General features: G+C 40.4%; 1 protein-coding gene across 5 annotated transcripts in view; it reads right to left on the bottom strand.

The window, feature by feature from the left end:
- The window catches only part of WDR7 (WD repeat domain 7), a 274160-nt gene that overhangs the window by 74136 nt on the left and 180043 nt on the right, over window positions 1-19981 (bottom strand). For all 5 annotated transcript variants that reach the window (XM_016129135.2, XM_016129138.2, XM_016129137.2 and 2 more), the window contains one exon: window positions 10303-10489. In XM_016129135.2, the coding sequence (XP_015984621.2) occupies window positions 10303-10489 (187 nt within the window). The remainder of the gene's footprint in view (window positions 1-10302; window positions 10490-19981) is intronic.

The following is a 19981-nucleotide window of genomic DNA, read 5'->3' as shown; positions in this document are numbered from 1 at the left end:
ACTGTGAGAATGTCCCAATAGGATAGTCATATTACGTGCCTTTGCCATTCCCTAAAACATAAAAAGGATATTTTTCTGTTTCCAAGCTTCTTTTATACAGACAATTGTGAAAAGTACTAACTTCTAATTAAAATGCAGCATGTGATCCACATAGCAACTATATATAAGGTCTATTTTATTATTCAGTAAAAGATCCAATTATAGTTTCTCCCTCTAGTTAAATAATTTCGATACTTAAATATCTATATTAAATTATAAGATCTGTCATGCTCTAATTAAATAAGTCTGTGTATTTCATGTGTAAACTGGATTACGTTTACAAAAAATTCTCAAAAAGTTTATCGGTATTTCTATAATTGATCTAAGAATCATTATTTTAACTTTTAGTTGAAAGTAAAGATGCATTACGTAGGCATCATCGTTAAAAAAAAGGTAAACTGTTATAGAAAATTCTGCTTATAATTTCTGCGGGACTGTTATACTGCTTAAATCTTGACTGAGAATACAACTGTCAAAGCAGGAACTCAGAGGAGAGAAGGATGGTGAGCCTTCATTTGATATTTACCACTAAAAAGAAAGATGTGAGCTGGGAGGAAAAACACACGTATTGAACAAGCAGCAGGAGTGCACTGGCGGGTACGTCACCCACGCGGAAGATCCTGATGCCCCGGTCCCCGCAGGGCCCAGAAGAGATGTTCAGCAGGAAAGCAAGGTGGGCTGTTAGCGAGTTTCTTGTCTGGATTAAACTTTAATATTGAGAATTCAGCAAAAAAAAAAAAAAAAAAAAAATGTTTACTATGTGAGCAGTGCTGGGGCCAGACTACTTAATAATGGCAAAGTTTAGATCATACTTTAAGTTGTTTTAAAACATTCAAAAGCTAATCTAAGTAAACGTTTTAGATACTCCATGTTTCCTTTTTTTCATCGATGTGGATGAACAAGTGCTGATAATACCTGAAAGGCTATAATAAACAAAAATGGTATGTTAATTAAATAATTCTGAACAAACTTAAATCAAATTTAATAGGACCAATAAAATTATGGAATCCTGGAGTCAGAAAAGATCCCCTAAGCCACATCCCTGCCCGCTAACTAGTCAGCTAGGGAAAAGGAGGGCCTATGTCCTAGGTGGCCTGCCCCATCACTGCAGGGCATGGCACAGAGCACAGCAACTGGCCATGAAGACCGAGGTCCTGACCGAGTCTTTTAATGCTCTAGTGCTATTGCCTGTCCTCCTGCACCTAACCCCAAACATCCCTCCCTGCCAGGTGGGTGACATCAGCATGTTACGGAGGAGAAGGCAGGTCCAGAGAAGTTCTGTGAGGAGCCAAGGCAGCAGTGAATGTCTTTCAGGAGAGCTGACCTTTGGAGTAAAAGGGGGAGGGGCTTGATGACATTTCGGTTAATTGAATTAATGGACTGGTAACATGACTAAACTCAGCGGCTTTGGATAAATGGCTAGACTGCAAACCTGAGAGAGATTTCCAGTGGTATGCTGTAATACTTGGACTTCAGCTGTTTTGTTCAGCAGCATCAACAGTGGATGCGGTTATTGATGGGTGTGGATATAAAGATGTAACGGAGAGTAACTGCATTAAATAACAACTGGGATTCAAAAAGTCCTCAGAAAGATCAAACTGAGTTAAAGTCTTATGTGTAGGTACAAATGACCAACTTTAAAGGTATAGGATGACCCGCCGAGCTCATGAAACAGACCTGCAGGTTGTATGTGAAACACAGGATCTATGATAGCTAAGTGGTTGCCGACAGAGAGAGCTAGGTTGTATCAAGGGAAACACAGTAATAGCGGTGTTACCCCTGCTGAACTTCATGGCTCTGGGTGCCTGTCTGCCCTCCGCATGGATATACTGCTCCCTTGGTGGCTAAGAGATGGGGTCTGGCTTCTGCAGGACAAGCGTTATAGCATCCTCCTGGAAGCCAGAAAGGTCATGCCCATTCCCAGCTGTGTGCTGCTGTTACTTCTTGCAGGTGGAAACCAGAGTTCTACTCACAAACAGGATCCTAGCAAATTCTTCCCCCATCTAAGCTCTCTCCTCCACACTTCTCCTGCATGGAGGAGAAACACTTAGTAGGAAGCTGAGAAGGGGGTTGGAGTAAAGAGAGAGCAAGAAAGAAAGGATGAATGACTATGCGTGTGTGTGCATGTGAGGGTGGGGGTTGTCAGCTGACAGACTTTCAAGGCTCACGCCACAGTGACAAGTGGACGTTCTCCCCTTACCCTGAGGCTGAGCCCTGTGGCCACACTAGACTGAATAAGCACCATGTCTGTAAAATGAGTATATTGAAGTATCTGCTTCACAGGCTGATGACAAGATTTAACGAGATAACAGACCCGAAACATCTAGCCCTACATCTGACCTATATTATATGTATAATAGATGCTTCTTCTGACTAAAGATGCCCCTCGCAAATAGAAACAAAGTGAAAATGAGATCAATTAACAGCAGGTCATTGGCTTCAGGCTGAAGGCCTAGTCATGCATCATGCTTCCTCCATCTCAGCAAAGGATTTCGTAAATTTGGGGGAATCAGCAACCTTCTTCTAGTAAGAAACATGGTAAAGTCTGGAGATGGTGGCGGGTTCTGGAAGAGAAGGTGCAGAGAAATGCGGAAGGAAGATAACCGAAGACAGACAGAGGTACTGCCCACTGAGGTCAGTGGCAGCTGGAGCAGCCAACGAGCCGGGGAGGAGTCAGCGTGTGCGTCTGAGCGATTCCTGACACCAGCCTCTAGCAGTCCGAGTGCGGGACTGCGTAACGCAGACAGATCTACTGTTCGGAGGTCAGGGCTCTGCCGTGACCTCTAGAGCATCCGCAGTGCAAACGCGGAGGGCTGCGGGCGTGACGGCAGGCAGGGGCTGCCAAGGCACGGGGGAGCACCGAGCTCTCGCCGATCCCTCCGCGCGTTCCTCGGTACTCGGTGTGCCATCACTAGGGCAATCTTCCGAAAGCTCCAGCTTGGTTTCATGATTAACAGGCTTAAAAACCTCCCGTGGCTCCTACTGCTTCCAAGAAGAATCTTAAACTCCTTCGCTTGAGATTCTAGACCTTCCATAATCTTCTTTCACTAATATATAGCTCAGTTTTTTCAACACCAACGCTTCTGAGGCAGGCTAATTTCAAAGCTGGTCCCTAAAATTCTATTTCTTTTTTGTAATTGTAGTATTTTGTTCATGCTTCCCCCCTACCCCTTTCCCTCCCCTCTGTTCACTTCTTGTGGAAGCCCATGTGGTACCTTGCGAATGCTACAGCACTCATTTACCTTCTGTTGAAACAAAATAGCCAACGCCACCACCAGTTTATTCTGGGCCCTTAGCATCGAATCCCATCCTGCCAGGCAGTATAAATTCATTTTGTATTGTGAACTCTGCAGATTGAACCACACCTTCTAATGCTGTGTCTCCCCGCAAAGCGCCTAGCTCAGCCCTGAGACATAGCGGTAGCCCAACAGTTATGCGCTAACTGATGTTACCTGGCAAATTCAACAGAAAAAAAAATCACTTAAGCCACTTATTTGACTGAATTGACCAGGAGATGAAGTCAAAGAATTGATTTGGTCCCAACAGACACAGTCTTATTCTGCATGTAGTAGCCTTTGAAGTCAAGAGTGCATTGTGTGTGATATATTTTAATGTGGGATTCTACCTGAATGAAGAAGGATCACATAATCAGAGGTTTGAAATTAAAGGGGTATCTGCCTTATTCTAGAATCTGTATATAAACAAGGAACTCACTCTTTTATTTCTGATCCTGCTTATCTGGCTATTATGCAGATCATTTGTTATACAGGTTTATAGGTTGGACCTTTGGTTTTAGTCTTTAGTCTAAAAAAATATGACACACTCTCTATTTTACTCAGCATTTCAGTATACATATCCGATATGAAATATCAGAGATGACAGATATTATAAATAAAAACATGAATAGAAAAATAGTCCCCTCAGGCCGAGTTCATTCCTTACCCGACTGCTTATCAATCCTGTTCTAACCCTTACTCCACTGTGGTAAAAACATTTAAAAAGTTACATGTAGGACCACTTCACTTAAATGTCACTGCCTACACATTCAGACTTTCCCATCTGTCAAATTAAGGAACACTGTAAGGCAATATTCAGGGGCAAAAATACTTGAACTTTTATCAAATAGCCCACAAATCACAGTCAACAATGGTATGGACAGAATGCTGTGTCTTCTCTTAAAATTCATATTGTGAAACCCTAATCCCCATTGTGATGATATTCAGACGTGGGTCTTTAGGAGGTAATTGGGGTTCAATGAGGCCATGAGGGTGGGTCCCTTGTGGTGGGATTAGTGTCCTTATAAGAGACACCAGAGAGCCTGCTCTGTCTCTCTTTGGTCTTGAGCACAAATAAGTCATGTAAGCACAAGGCAAGATGGCAGACGCCTAGAGGCCAAGGGGAGAGGCCTCAGAATGAAACCTGCCTTGTTGGTATCTTGATCTCGGATTTCCCAGCCTCCATCACTGTGAGAAGAAAATTCCTTTTTTTTTAAACGACCCAGTCCATGGTACTTTGTTGTATAAGCCTAAGCTGACTAGGACAAATAGCAACAGGGCATTGAAAATAGTCGCCATTGAAAACAAAGACTAAACTTATTTTGAAAATGCATACTGAATTACATAGCATCTGGGAATTCTATTTTACCCCTTCCTGATAAAACAAGTGTGTTAACAATTGTCTTTACTGTAATAAGAAATCTTCAAGTCCTCTCTGGAATGTTAAACCTTAATTGGGTAATTCATAGGTGGTATTAATTTCCTAAACTCAGAGATGGCAATTCCTCCAACAAATGCTTGTCTTTTAGAGCTATTTCCTATATACTGGGTATATTTACAATGACTAAAACTATGCTAATATGATTTAGTTAAATCGTTTCCTCAGATTATAAATTTTCTATTAAATATAAATGTCACACGAATAAAAAAAATAATTTAAATATAGAATTCTAAAACACCTTAGTGTTTATATGATGTGTTCCATTCTCTACTCTCGGTCTCTCAAATTTAAAAAATATGGTTGACATTTCAGTTCAAAGAGAATCTTTCTGACATATGGTGCTTATCTGTACGTCATCAAAGCATGTGTAGCTTCCAGTAACTACATGTTTCTCTCTTAACATTTAGTAAACTGAATATTCCAGAAAGGCAATGGTCTTGTGTAATCTATTAACACCTGTCAGTCACGGCAGCATGAGACGAGAGACCGGCCGGCCACCTTCGGCAGCCAGGGTCCACGCTGCTCTGCCATCCTCTTTCAGGGTGAAGTCTCTGCACCATGAACTATGAAAATGGAACAAAATCATAGACCCAGACACGTATAGACGGACGTCTAGCCTTCCAGAAATGCAAGGATTTTTCTGTTCCTTTATAAAGTAGGATTTTCTACTGTTTCTAATACTTTATCGATATGTACATAACCATGCTGACCTAAAACTTATGAATTTGTACAAAAGATAACATCACACTTTTCTATTTTTCCCACAAGTAGCTGGGAATATCTCAACCTATGGTTTCAATGAAGTACAGCCTCCGTTTTGTATTAAACAGTGCATCGAGAATGATGATTGATTTAAAAACAATCATTCATTTAAAAAATCCTTTGCATCTGATTCTACCTGTAGATCACTTGTCATAGAAAGGGTGGCAGAATCGTACCATCTGGGAGCAGCAAAATGGGCATCGGGAGACCTAAGTGACAGTCTTCTCTCTTATTGTAGCATTGTGACCTCAGACACGTAGTTTAATCCCTCTAAACCCTACTTTAACTTAATAGCATATTGATGGCATTGGATCAGATATTTCTGAAGAATATTTTCTTCCCTAAAATTCTATGACTTTAGTAAATGTTTACTGCATGTAAGCCACTTGACAGTTGTTATGAATAAATAAAAATAAATGCATAATACATGGCCCAAGCACTCACGAAGCTTACTGATATTTAAATAGGCTTGTAATTTCTAGAAGACACAATTCTCAATGAAAATGATTTCATTAAATGTATTTTAAAAATCTGAAAGCATACTGGAAATTCTGAGCTGACCACTTTTATGTCCTTTTATTAGGTTGTTTTAAATTTATTTGGTATTTAAGTCTGTGGGTGTTAGATTTTGAATGAAAGATGGCACAATGTTAGAAGCATGGCTTTTGGAGTCAGCAAGACCTGAGTTTGAATTCCATCTTTTTCACCGGCCACAGTGTTACTGTAGACAAGACAATGGATTCATTTTTTCCTCGTCTGCAAAATGGTGGTGATGATGCCTATTTCTTGAGCTCCCTATATTTAGATGGGAACGTTTATGGTGTGTATCGCACAGAAGCTCACGGGGAGCAAGCATTCAATATGAGGGCTGCATTCCGCACCTGTTTGCCTGCATACTGCCAGGTATGTGGCAGGTGCTGGAAGCAGGGAGAAAAAACTCATTAACACTCTTTTTAAGGTAAAACCAATGTCTATTCCCCAGAGAAAACTAGGAAGGATGTTCGAGTTTTAGACGGGAGAGTCCCACAGTTTAAGTTCTGCAAGGAATTAATGAATAAAACCAGCTAAAAGCAATCTTCGCTGTGGCTTGCCATGAGTTGTAAGGTGCGGTCCAGCATCTTCCGGGCATGCCTGTGCTTCCCCACCGCTGTCCTTTCCATGTCCTGCCCTTCCCCACCTCTCCGCATAATCGACCGAACGAAAGGTTCACGTGAAACCCCTCCTTGCGTACTCTCTGATTACCCAGCTGCCTGTCTCTTCTCATGCTCGGAACGTCCAGGCCTTTGACTCTCCTTCTCATTTCACGTCATGCCATCTCCAGGCGGATCTTATCTTTCCTGTAAGAATGCAAGTGCCTTGGAGACAGGGCTTTCGTCTGATGCATAACTATGTACAATACCTAACATTGTCCCTTCCACATATTAGCTGCTCAAGAAATGCTTGTTTAGTTAATAAACATAATTTAAAGTTTGAGGGCTTTCTGAGCCGTTCTTCGCTTGATCAGGCCTGCTTCTACGTCTGGAAATGTACTTTCCCTTCTAATAAAGCTTTCCTTTTCTGCTGTAAATAAATAAATGAAAAAATAAATAAAACAAATCAAGTTTGAGAACATATTTGAAAACATTGGAAAATAACTGGTGAGATTTTTATTTTAAAGATATAAAATTCTAAGTCATATTTCTGAAATAATGTATTATTAATTCTGGAAAAATGCCCTATTAATCTTGAGACATATATAGTTTTTGTAGGAGACCTCACAGGAGTCATCTCTGACAGAGGATATCGATAAGAGAGAAAGAAAGAAACAGCTATAATATGCTTTCTCCAGACTGGGTAGCAGACCCTTCCTGAAAACCCCTCCCTCATAAACTCACAAGAATGGGAATAAAGAGGGAACACTGCCTGTGTATTTTCTGGTTCAGTAAACATGAACTAAAATTTAAAAAAGCATGAGCCAAACATAAAAGCTTCATAAAGCAAGCTTAACTTCAGAGTCAGAAGCAAGGCGGCCGAGCCTGGGATCGTGTCTACACAGCAAATCAGGCACAGAACGGGGCGGCCTGGTCGGCACCAGGGGAAAAGGCGCCCAGGGGACCCCCGCGCATGTCGCTGCTCCATCCCTCCCGGTCTCAGCCCCTCTGCAGCCTGCGCCAAGTGTGTCGATGGGTTTAACAGGGCATTTTCAATCTAATTCTTGTTATAGATTAATAAGCAAACATTTTCTTGCTTATTATGCAATTTATCATGATGAAAATTACATTGAACTCCTCAAGGCTAAATGCTGATACATTCATTTATTCGGAGCCGTGTATAGAGAGTCATACTAATCTTCACGACAGAAAAGGATATAATAGCGAGGTGTAAATTACCTACTGAAAAACTGTAGTATTTGTGCCTGCAGATATTGTACATGTAGATAAAACAGGAGCGCATCTTTATGTTTGCTAATACACGCTTCACGTAAATTTACTTAAAAACGAAACGAACCATTAAACAAACAATAAACAAAAAATCTAAACTAAAACCTAAACCTAAAATAAATACCCATCACTTCTCTTGGGCAACAGAATAAGAGTGCAAACTGCTGAAATTGTGTTTCGATGAGATTTGAAAATAATCTAAAATATTAGGCCAAAGTAAAACTGAAGAACAATAGAAAAATGTTGAAGGCTTCTCAAGATCACCAGGAGTTGGTGCTGGACTCATTGGGTGTGCATGGCAGCTGCAGCAAGTGGAGGGCGAAGGCTGAAAACATGTTCTGGGGCCCCGCGCGAAGGCCAGCCTTCACTCCTGCCGCAGACCCGTGCGCTCACGTTCCCTCCTAACCCTTAGAGAATCTTCAGACTTCTGGTCTCCAGGAACTATCCTGGCTGCCATCTGTCAACCTGCTCATTCTAGAAATGGGCAGTTGTTCACCTGTTGGACACTAGGACAATGACAATGGCATCACCAGCATACTACCACCATATAGGTACCATCCCTTTAATTAACGTGTGCTAATCCTCGTCTCAGCACCTTGCAAATATAAACCCATGTAACAGCAACCTTATGAGGCAGGTACTTTAATTAGCCCCAACTTATAGACGGAACCGAGGTAGAGAGGTGAAGTAATTTGCTGAAGGGCACACAGCTAGGGAGACATAGAGGTGAAGTTTAGGAAGCATGGTGATGTAAGAGGTGATGGGGAGGACAGCTGTGTACGTTTGAAATGAATCCCCTCCTCCTAGCAATCAATCTGGGACCCTGGGCTAGGAGTGCTCAATTTGTAGACAAAGCCAAGGGCTACAGCCCAAAGCAGGCTGGAACAGGAGAGAACCACAGGCTATGAGAAAGGCAACTGTGAAGAAAAGGGCAGAGCAGAGAACACTAGGTTTTGTTTGTTTGTTTGTTTTGTTTTGTTTTGTTTTGTTTTTAGACTAACAGTGATAAGAATGTACTTCCATTCATTGAGGTGACACCATTCACATTAAGAGACGTGTCATGGGACAGTTTGAGAATTTCTACCACCAGGAATTCACACTCACAACCAAAAAATAAGGGTTGGCGAGGATGCAGAGAAAATGGAACTCTCTCTCGTACACTGCTCAGAGAATGTAAAATGGTGCAGCCACTGTGGAAAACAGTGTTTCCTTAATAATTAGATAAATAGAGAATTACCGTATGACTCAACAATTCCACTTTTAGGTTTCTACCCAAGAAAAATGAAACTAGGAATTCAAATGAAGACCAGTACATGAACAGCAGCAATATTCACAGTAGCCAAGAGGTGGAATCAACCCAAACGTCCATCAACAGACAAATGGATAAACACAAAATGTGGTCTATCCATAGCATGGAATGTTATTCAACTACAAAAAAAATAAATAAAGCATCGACGCACGCTACGTGAACAAACCTTGGAAACACCGTGCTCAGTGAAGGAAGCCAGTCCTGAAAGGCCACATGCTGCATAATTCCACTTAAATGAAATATTCAGAATGGGCGAATTCGGAGAGACAGAAAACACTAGTGACTGCCAGGAGCTGGCGGGCGGGGAGACGGCGAAGGGACTGCCGAATGGGTCTGGAGTTTCCATGCGGGGCGACCGCTACTGGGAACTTGACAGTAGCGACGGCTGCATAACACGGGGGATGCGCTTCATGTCACGGAATTACACACTTTAAGATGGCTGCAGTGGTCAGTTCCGTGTCACGTGTATTACGCCACCGAGGAAAAGAAAAGGCTCCTTCCGGGGATCAGGAGGCTGAGTTCTCAGGGTGACGCTGGCCCCTCTCGGCCTGCCACTCCCAGCCGCCTGGTCACCAAGCGTTTCCCACTCGCTTCGCTTCAGCAACTCCCTTGGCTCGTCTCCCTCTTCCATCCCCCTCCTCACTGTCCCCTGCTCTTTCACTGTGAGCAAACGAAACTACGATCAAGTCGATTTAAAAATTAAAATGAATAGGGTCATGCATTTTATCTGCAAAAACATTTTTGCATTAAGTATATATATCATTTTCCTTATAAATGATATGTTTAAACTGTCATTTATACTATTATTTTTAGATAACGTCTCAAGGCACAATAAACATAATTTTAAAACTGTGTTGCTGATCATTCATTGGGTCAGTACTAAATTCCAATGGTGTCAAAATGATAGGAACATGCTTCCCTTTCATTACCCATATCCTAAAATTTCATATTGAGATATCTGTCGATTTTTCTATTAAAAACTCAAAGAGGGTAAGTGATGACAAAACAGAAACAGAAAAGAAAACAAAAACGAATTAACGGGAGCTGAGCACATACTTGGCGAGCTGCTTCTCGGCGTCCGCGCAGAGCTCGAGGAGCCCCATGAGGACGGCGGACACATCCATGTAAGGCTCCCAGACTGTGAAACCGCGTCCAATCAGGTCGATGGCCGTTCTTCGGATGGTGCTGTGTGGAGGAAGTTTGGGGCTCGGCGGCTGCAGCAGAAGAAAGGTCAGTGCTTTGCCTAAAATTACAAAATAAGAGGCAGAGAAATAAAGTAGTTTTACTTTCGTTTTCTTTGAAACATATATCCCAAACATAAACCACTTTGAATTTCTTTTTTTGTTGTTGTTGAAGGACAGCTTTGAACAGTAAGACTGTGATAGATGTCAAGTTCATAATTTGCTGAGCCACATACCTTAAAGAAATAATTCAGGTTACAATATTTTATACCATATTCTAAAGTGTTTTTAATCACATAAAAATTATATATAAATAAGCAGACATAATTGCAAAACATATCAGTGATCCTAAACTTCCAATGTTTCTCCCTACTCAGCAAGCTGCAAAATGGAGATGGTTTCAAGTGATGTAACATGGCATTTCTTCACCTTTCTTCTGCATCTAACAGAGTTCATACGTCAAACACCTCCCACCAGTGGCACCTCTCATTACAGACAACATCTGTCCAGTGGGGTGAGGGATGGAGAAGGCAGAACGCCTCGCCTCCTGCAGGTGTGTCCCTCCAGAGTCAGGTGTTCCGACCGAGAGTGATGGTGTAAAGTGTGCAGCAAATTCTCCAAACGAGTTGGTTAAATTAAAAAAACAGCTTGTCCTGATGTTTAAATCTGATGAAGTCATCTAGATCTTAATGAACATACAGATACCACGCTTCATGTTGAAGACAACGCTGACTGTGTGCATACATGCGCCCGGTGTCTATGAAGCTGCAAAACCCATCTACTTCAAAAGGCATTTTGACATTTAAAAAAGAAAAACACAAGGGATTGTGAAGAGCAAACTGCAATTTAGAAGAGGGTTGTTATTTGTTTGTCTTTTGAAGAGAAGAGACAAAACCATTTATAAATCATAGAACGGTATAGCGTACTGGCTAGGGGAACACAGTCTTCAGATTTAAGACAGAGGATTAACCACAGTTTCATAACGTACTAGGGGACAGGCTTAGGAAGGTACTCAGTGAGCCTCAGTTCCCCTGTCCGTAGCATGGGGATAACAGCTATCTCTCATGAAGCACCCGAGTGTTAAATGAATTAATGCATGCAAAGTGTACTGTCAACTGCCCAGCACTGGTGAGTACTCAATAATGGCAGTCGCAGCTCACTATGAATATGTCGAAATTGTCTGTCTTCAAAACTGAGAACATGGCATATAAACTTTAGTGCATTCGACAAATAAAAACACTCATTTTATGTTATAGCTGATTGTTAAATGAGAATGGATCGAAGGGGAAGTGAAGAGAAGTGTATGTAAAGCCAAGATAACAGTCTGTGATTGCGGTCTGTAAATTAGTGCTTCTGAACTTCCTCCTAGTCATGGAACTCTTTAAGCATCTGTTGAAAGCCATCGGTCCTTTTCCTAGGAAACTACGCACATATACTTACCCACCTAACTCTGCAGAAAATTTTTCAAGAGGCCATGGACGTTGGTTTAATCAGTCCTGCAGCAAACTAAAAAGGTACACACGAAGGGAAAGCCTCCTGAGAAAACATCCCCCCAATTCGTACTTTACTCATGCATGTATTTGTGAATTTTACTCTCATACCTTGCCATGGAAATTAATATGGAAAGCTTCAAGTTTTGTGAACCATAAAAAGTAAACTTCAAAAAAGCGATCCACCGTTCTCTATGTCCTGCCAGCTCTGTGTGTCCCTTACCATATGATATTTTAAAAGCAAGCATTTCTGTGCATGTCCCTTTTCCTTAGCCAGTTTGTTAGCTCCTTGAGGGTGGGGCCTGTGTTGCATATCACTCTACATTTCCCAAACCACCAAGCACAGCGCTTTAAGCAGATTATGGACCTAAAGTGGAAAATAAATCTGCCTGTACAGCACGTACATTTCCAACGCAGCTCCCTGTCCCAGTTTGTCAGAATGAGATTTCGAAATGCCAAGCAATCTAGCACTTTCCCGCTTCTTCTTTACTTGCAGGACGTCGTAGGAGCTGCAGAGGAACCCCCACCGCTGTTCTCCGCAGACGTCCTGAAACACCGTGGCAATGGCTTCCAATCTGAGGGTTAGGGCTCCCTGGAGGTGGGTCCTTGGCAAGTAATATTGCAAAGAGGAAGTCAAGTTTCCTAAGCACAATGCTTTATAGCATTTCAATCATCATTTTCCTTAACTGCACTCTACCACTTCTGCGCTGGTGGCCGGTGGGAGCATCCGCGGATACCAGGGGTGGGGCTGGTTTCTCACGGCTGCTGCAGCGGGGACTCAAGAGGCAGCTTCCTCACTTCTCTGACAATTTTTTTTTTTTCCTGAGAGCAATAATAAATAATAAGTGGCCCATTTCTTGATATTTTCCATCATTTTTTTTCTGACACAATGGGAAGGATAGCATAGGGGATGTGATCACTTGCCCTCCAACAGAAGGACAGAAAAGGAAAAGCCAAAAGACCCCTGGCTCTGCAATGGCCGTGGCCCCCCAAGGCGCGCCTGCTGCTCCCCTGCAGTGTGCCCTACCCTCACAGTGACGTGCCTGGCTCAGCAGGAAACACAGGTACCCCGTAACGCCCCCACCCCTCCCTTAAATTAAATCACTTCCCATTTCATTCAGTGATTGCAAAAGTCCCCCAAAGCATCTCTCCTTGAGTTCAACTCAGTCTCTAGGTAGTATAAAGCAAAGACCCCCAAATGCTGAGAGGGCACTTTTTACAGTTCTGGCAGGCCATGGTGGGGCATCGAGAGAACGGGAGAGAAAGACAGCCTGTTTAACAAACAAATTTTAAATCTACTAGGAAGAGCATAATTTTTTTTCAATAATCTGTTTTGGAATGATAAAGAAATACAAATGTTAAAATTCCATATCCATCTCTGACAACTTATTTCAAAGAAAACATGTAAATAAAATAAGATGAAGAAGATTTTCAAGTTAAACCTTTTGATTTCGAGCCTTGATTAACAGGATGCTTACATAACCTCAGTGCTTCACGCAGTAACGACACTGATGTTCTGAGAGAAGAATGGAGGATGCCTAGGGCTTCACACTTCCTAATCGTAGATTCTTTCTGCTGATGCTAAGGAACCAACTTTAAAAAAATCATTGTATAATAATAAAAAGGGAGGGATAATTTATTCCTGTTTCAATTTATATTGTATTCTCTAATTTAGGGTAGATTTAATTTCTAACCAATGTAGGTGCTCTGCAACATGAACCAAGGTGGTGAAAAAGCTCAAACTAAGATAATGATGGTAACTTCTTTAGTGATAGAAAAAGTCTTGAGACAGAATTTTATGATTTTGAAATTTATCTCTCATAATTTTTCTTAAGTTTTTGGTACCCAATAAAGGCTGCATTTGAACTGCATAGGATGGAATCTAATTTTGTACAGAAATACAAATTTACTTACTTTATGCTCATACCCCACTATTCCACAGAACGTCACTGAGTATGCAAGGTGGAGACAATCCGATCATCTGCCACCGTGACTGATTCCGTCACAAAGACTCGACAGTGGCAGTGCTAAAAAGTTCAACGACTGGCCTGACATTCATTCAAGGCTTTCCATAATTTGGTCTCAGTCTATCCATCGAAAGATTCATGTAATATCTATTTACAGAATATTGCTACATTGTACTAGGGGCTTGGGAAACAAAAGAGAATAAGACTCAGTTCTTCCCCTAAAGGAAATTCATTCTAGTTCAGGAGATAGGTGAACAAATAGGTGACGTGAATATATTATAAACAGTGTTATATTTATAAGCACAAGTTACCAAGACAGAACTTAACAGAGGCACTTAGCCCCATCTTAGAGGTATGAGAAGCTTTTCAGTGAAAGGTGACTTCTGTACCAAAACCTAAAAAATGAGTGGGAGTTAGCCACTCCAAAGGGAAGCATATGGAAAGACAGCACCCCAGGCAGAGAAAACAGCATGTCTCAGGACCAGGAAATGAGCGAGAATGGAGCAGGATCGAGGGATTACATGAAGTTCAGTATGGCTGGCAATTCTGTGGAGGAAAAGAAAGGGGTCGAGATGGGGGGCAAGGGGACAGAGGGCAAGGGGAGTTAAATGTAACAGTGCTATGAGGCAGGACAGGTTCTTAGAGCCTCATCACAAAGGACCTTATATGCTATGCCATGCTAAGAGTTTGTTTATTCCAACACTTGGGAATCACTGGGAAGTTTTAATCAAAGAAGAGGTATGATCAGATTTCCATTTTGGAAAATCAATACTTGGGCTGTCTTCTGATTAGAAACGGGCAAGCCCCTATTGTCTTTTTAATTGTGATCCACTTATTCCCAGGCAAATGGATTATTAAAATCACAGAATTTTTAAATTAAAAGGATGTTAGAAAAATCTGTGTCTATGTGTTAGATCAGATAACTGAGAACTGTGGAAGGCAAGGAGCTAGCTGTTGGCCTGGGTCCGGGCTGCCATGGCTCAGGCCACAGGTAACAATCAGTACACATCTGTGAACACAATGTACATATTTATAACCATGTTTTATTCATGACACTCCACCCAACTATGGATTTAAAACTATATCCTTTATGATCAATCTCCTCCTCCTTCTGAATTATGGAATAATTTAAGCTGTAGTTACCAATGTCTCCCCCAAACAGAAGACTAAATAAATTACATGTGTCATCGTTTCTTATACACTGAGAAGGTTGCCATCACCGGTTCAACAGATAAATATAGCTACACCAAGATCCTTTCATTGTCTTGGCTCTAACTTAGATGCATCATGGTCACAAAACGGTTAACTGCACAGCCAGCACTGTGTCCACCTTCCAGGCAGGAAGAGCCAACTGCTGAAGGGCAAAAAGAGCACATTCCGGTTAAGTCAAGCCCCTTTCTTAAGTCTGGTTACACTTCATTCGCTAGAATTGTATCATATAATAATTCCCCTGGCTTCAAGGAAGGATGGGAAATGTAGTTTTTGTTAGGTGGGCACACGGCCATCTTCAACGAAACTGAGGTTTTGTTCATATGGAAGGGGAGAATGGTATTGCATAGGTAGCTAGAAATTTCTGCCCCATCTTCCCTGCTTAGCTTAGAATGAAATTCTTATTTATATAGTTATTATTGTCCATACACTTAACAAAAAACAATATAGAATTTCTTAGCATTTATTCTATTGTCTAAAGCTAATTTATTTTTTATTTTTTATTTTATTTTATTACCTTTTCACATCTGCTAAATGAGTAAGTCCCTAGGACACAGGAAAATTTTTAGAAATACTTTTATGTTTGTAATATAGGCTTATTAGCACAGTGCTTTCAATTAAGTCCTTAATACATATTGTTCTTAATATATATTGTTGCTTTGGCAAATACTAAAATTTACTTTACACTATATGTGCCCAGCATAGTCAACAAAATTACATATGGATCAGAAATTTCCAAGAGTCTACCATATACTTGTGTGGGCCCATGGGGAAGATTCTGACTCTATGGTGACATGGTAAAAATATAAACAATGTAAGAAGTCTTTTTCATAAGGCTAAATTTGTTCACCTTAAAGGAGTGCTTATTCTAAGATTATATTCTTACTATTTTTATGGTGAATAAAAGTTTTTTAATAAAATGACGAAGACAGTGGTTATTTTTTAATGTTTATACTCAGCAAAGTAAAAAATTTAAGGCATGGCTAAATACCCTCAAATTTTATCTTTGGCAATTTTCCTGGCCCACGATATACCAAAAAGTCTGGAGACAACTGCAATTTCTAATAAATCTACTGTCTCAAGGACCTGCAAGGGCACCTTTTCCCACTGTTTAGTGTCGCAACTAATAAGTCCTACTGGCTCTTAACTGAGACTGCCAAGGGGCTCCGAACTCAACCTGTTACAAGGTGAAATTCAGCATTATTCAAGTTAACCTGGGACCATATTCAAGGTCAAGTTATCAAATAATTCATCCTTCCTAATTGTAAGGTAGGTGAGTAGTACAGATACTGTGGCAGCTTTATGGTGGGAATTCAGTGAGTAGAACACCATCACCATCACCAACATCATCATCATCACCATCACCATCACCATCACCATCACCACTACCCCTCTATGTCCAGTCAGATGTCCAAATGAACTACTAAAATGCAGACAGCCTCAGAACACTGGAAAACAAATCGAAACCTAACAAAACCCTGTAAGAAAGCAGAAAGCACTATAATCCAGCATTGGATAAATCACAATTAACTTAGACCCTCTGGAATTTGAGAGACTAATTCTGTTGTCATGCAGTCAGCAGTGATAACAATAGCTCATATTTTAGTGCTATTTTAGCTCAAGCTTTTTGTGTGTATGTTCTAACTTCAATCTTACTTTTTTTTTTTTAAGTACTACAAAAAAGCAAAGCTGCAAGAAAATATTTACTCTTTGCTGTAACAGCAAAATGCTAAAGACGAGAAAAGGATTCAGACAGAGACAGCGAAATAAAGTCTATGTTAGCCCGTGGCCAAAAAGCCGACACTATTACACTGTGACTAACTTGTTGCTTTGCTTTGTCAGGATAAATATTGTCTAATCATGACCTGACCAATGAAAAACATCGATTAAAAAAATTTTATAGTATCTGGCTTGTTATGATGACTACATCTTTTAAAAGATTACTATCCACGCCATCACACATACACATACACTATTACTTAGTTAATTTGTTTTCTGGATTTATCCTTATCACCAAGTGTACAATCACTTTATTAACAAACTACATTTATTGAATGCCTATTACATGAAAACATTTTGTTAACAATAAAGAACTATAGTTACATATTTCAGTATCATTCATTTGATACAAGTAACACTGTTAGCCACCTTTTACTCACTATAAACACAGTCAAATGCCAGTTATGTACACTAATAGAACATTTGAAATACTAATTCAAACCTTTATTTCCATATAACCACGGACCCTACTAACATAACATGTTCATGATATGAACAAGAATCAGAGGAATCAGGTATTTTTTTCAACCTAGTTTCCAGATGTGTAAAAACAGCACTAAATAAGAAAAAGAAAAAGAAAAAGAACACTTAAAAAGTTGTATAAAATCAGTGACATTTTCCTTCGGCTTTCCATTTGTAATGTTTATTTCCTTTTTTTTTTTTTTTTTGGCCTAAGTTTTTGCTCCCATAATGCTTCCCTGGAAGCATGAAGACTTTGTAGGACTCGTTGGTGACCCACAGGCAAATCTCTAACCAGCTGTCATAAGCCCTCTAGCAATCGGTACACACCGAATGAAGAAGGAAACAGGCATCGCGTAGCCTAAGAGGCTAAAGGAGGGACACGGGGAAGGGTGGTCCCTTAGGAGGGGGCAGAGACCCTGGTGCTGGAGGCCGCCTTGCTGCAGCCAAGGGCACTTGGATTTGATGGCAGCCAATGAATGGTGACAGAAAACCAGTGGCCAGAGAGAGGAATTTTAAGAATCAGTGATTAAAACGGAAGCCAGAGTCAAATCATGTTTATCAAGGAAGAATGGAATTCTTTTTTACTATTAATGTTACAAGGTCACAGCATTTCAGAGACTTTTCCAAAGAGCCCTCAGAGATCATTCGCAATTATTACTGCTGAACTGTTAGGTAACATACATAGCCATTTTCTTGGGTTTTGGTTGGTCCTATGTCAGTCTACGGGCCTTGTTAAGCTAAACTGGTTCCTCATACTTAAAATTGTAAATGAAGAAATGACCACTAACCATCCTTGGCTCTGAATAGTGGAGAAGGGGAAAAAAAAATGTCATATTAAAAAAAATACATTAATTAATAGCTCAATTACAAGGAAATTCCCGTGGGAGAACATATTATATGCACTTTAAACCAAATGAATTTATGATGATTTATGCCATTACAATAAGTGCAAAATGAATTAATAATGATTGGCCACTTATTTCAAAGTGTAACCAAGTGAATAAAACCTTTTCCCACTTGCTAATGTCCATCAAAGAACAAGGATGGCAGACTGCCATCTAGAATTCCGTTCCTTTGCTTCATACATGTACTTGATTTGATTAAAAATTATTCCAATGCAGTGTACATTCCTCATGGATATGGAATAATTATCAAATATTTCTATAACTAGGTGCTTTGTAGTAATGCAGTTACTAAAACTGCTTTTAAACTTCTTATACCCTGTATGGCATAAAAAGCAAGTCATTATATCTCTTAATAAAAACCATAAAATAACTTTGTTAAAGCAGAAAATTAATTTGGTATTTTAAAATTCATTAATTTTAGCTTAATCGAAATGGCCCTAATTCAAAGTAATTAGTCATTTCTTGTCCTATAATCAGGAGAGTATAAAATTCAAATGCTCCTTGATTCAAAGTACTTTTTTTTTTCTGGTTGAGTTTCAAATTAAGTTGTGTCATATAGTGAAATTTAATCTCATTTTGCTTTGGGTACTAAATGTATTTTGGACTGTAGACTAAAATAGGAGATAGACAAAAAAGAGGATATTACTGAATGCACATAGCCTTTTCCTGCCTACGGAAGGAAGAAATGCTGATTGTTTGACAGTCTGAGGCTCAGCAATAAAAAAAAGTAAAATAAGAGAAGCAGAAGTTCATGATATCTACCAAATCTTTAGTTGAGTGGCCAAAATACTTGTATGTCCTGCTCCTCAAAGGTGTAGGATTACTGGATGGCATGAGTGGGGTGGGGGCTGGGGGGAGAAAGAGAGGAGACAAGAGAACACCAGGGTTTAAGTTCTAGCTCGAGCACCTATTAACTGACAGATCCTTTTGTTCATTTGACACCCACCTGTGCTTGCTGTATATCAGGCACCGTTTTAAGTGCACGTCAACAAAGTCTGCTCTCAGGAAGCTTACAGTCTAGTTGGGACATACAAACCAAATGAGAAATATATGTGTCAAAATAGTAGGAAGTCCCATGAAGAAAAATAAAGCAGAGGGAGTGCAGAAGGTGACAGAGAGGATGGCAGTCAGCATGGTTCAGGCAGGGCCCGCTCGACATGCGGTTTTATTCCAAGTGTTATAAGAAACTCATGGCAGTTACATGGGAGGAAAATGTGAGGTGATCTGCTGTCAACTGAGAAAGCAGCTCTGGGTGCTGTGTACAGAACAGGTGGGCAGCAGTGAGAGGGAGATTAGGGAGGCCAACCGTGAGGCTCTTACAATGGTTCAGGTGAGAGCTAATAATAACTTGAATTAAAATGGTAGTGATGGAGTAGTGAGGACTGTGAATTCTGAATTAATTTTTTTTTTCAAGACAGAACAAGGATTCATTTAGAGATTGGATGTGGATGTATGGCAGCTAGAGGAGTAAAACTGATTCCAAGAATCTGGGTATGACTGACTAGGCAATGGTGGTGACATTTACTAAAATGAGTAACAAAACGAGAGAAGGAAGGTTTCTGATTGTTTCTGAAGTGAGAACAGTAATCCAGGTTTTAGTTTTGGACACGGAAAACTGGAGATACATACCAAACATATGAATGTAGATTTCAGGTAAGCCATTGGATGCATGAGTCTGGAGACTGGTGTAGAAACCAGGGCTAGAATTAAAAATTTGGAAAACATCCATGTACAGATGGCAT

This window comes from Rousettus aegyptiacus, unplaced genomic scaffold (assembly GCF_014176215.1).
Source record: "Rousettus aegyptiacus isolate mRouAeg1 unplaced genomic scaffold, mRouAeg1.p scaffold_m13_p_12, whole genome shotgun sequence".
NCBI lineage: Eukaryota > Metazoa > Chordata > Mammalia > Chiroptera > Pteropodidae > Rousettus > Rousettus aegyptiacus.
This window is presented reverse-complemented; position numbering and strand designations above follow the sequence as displayed.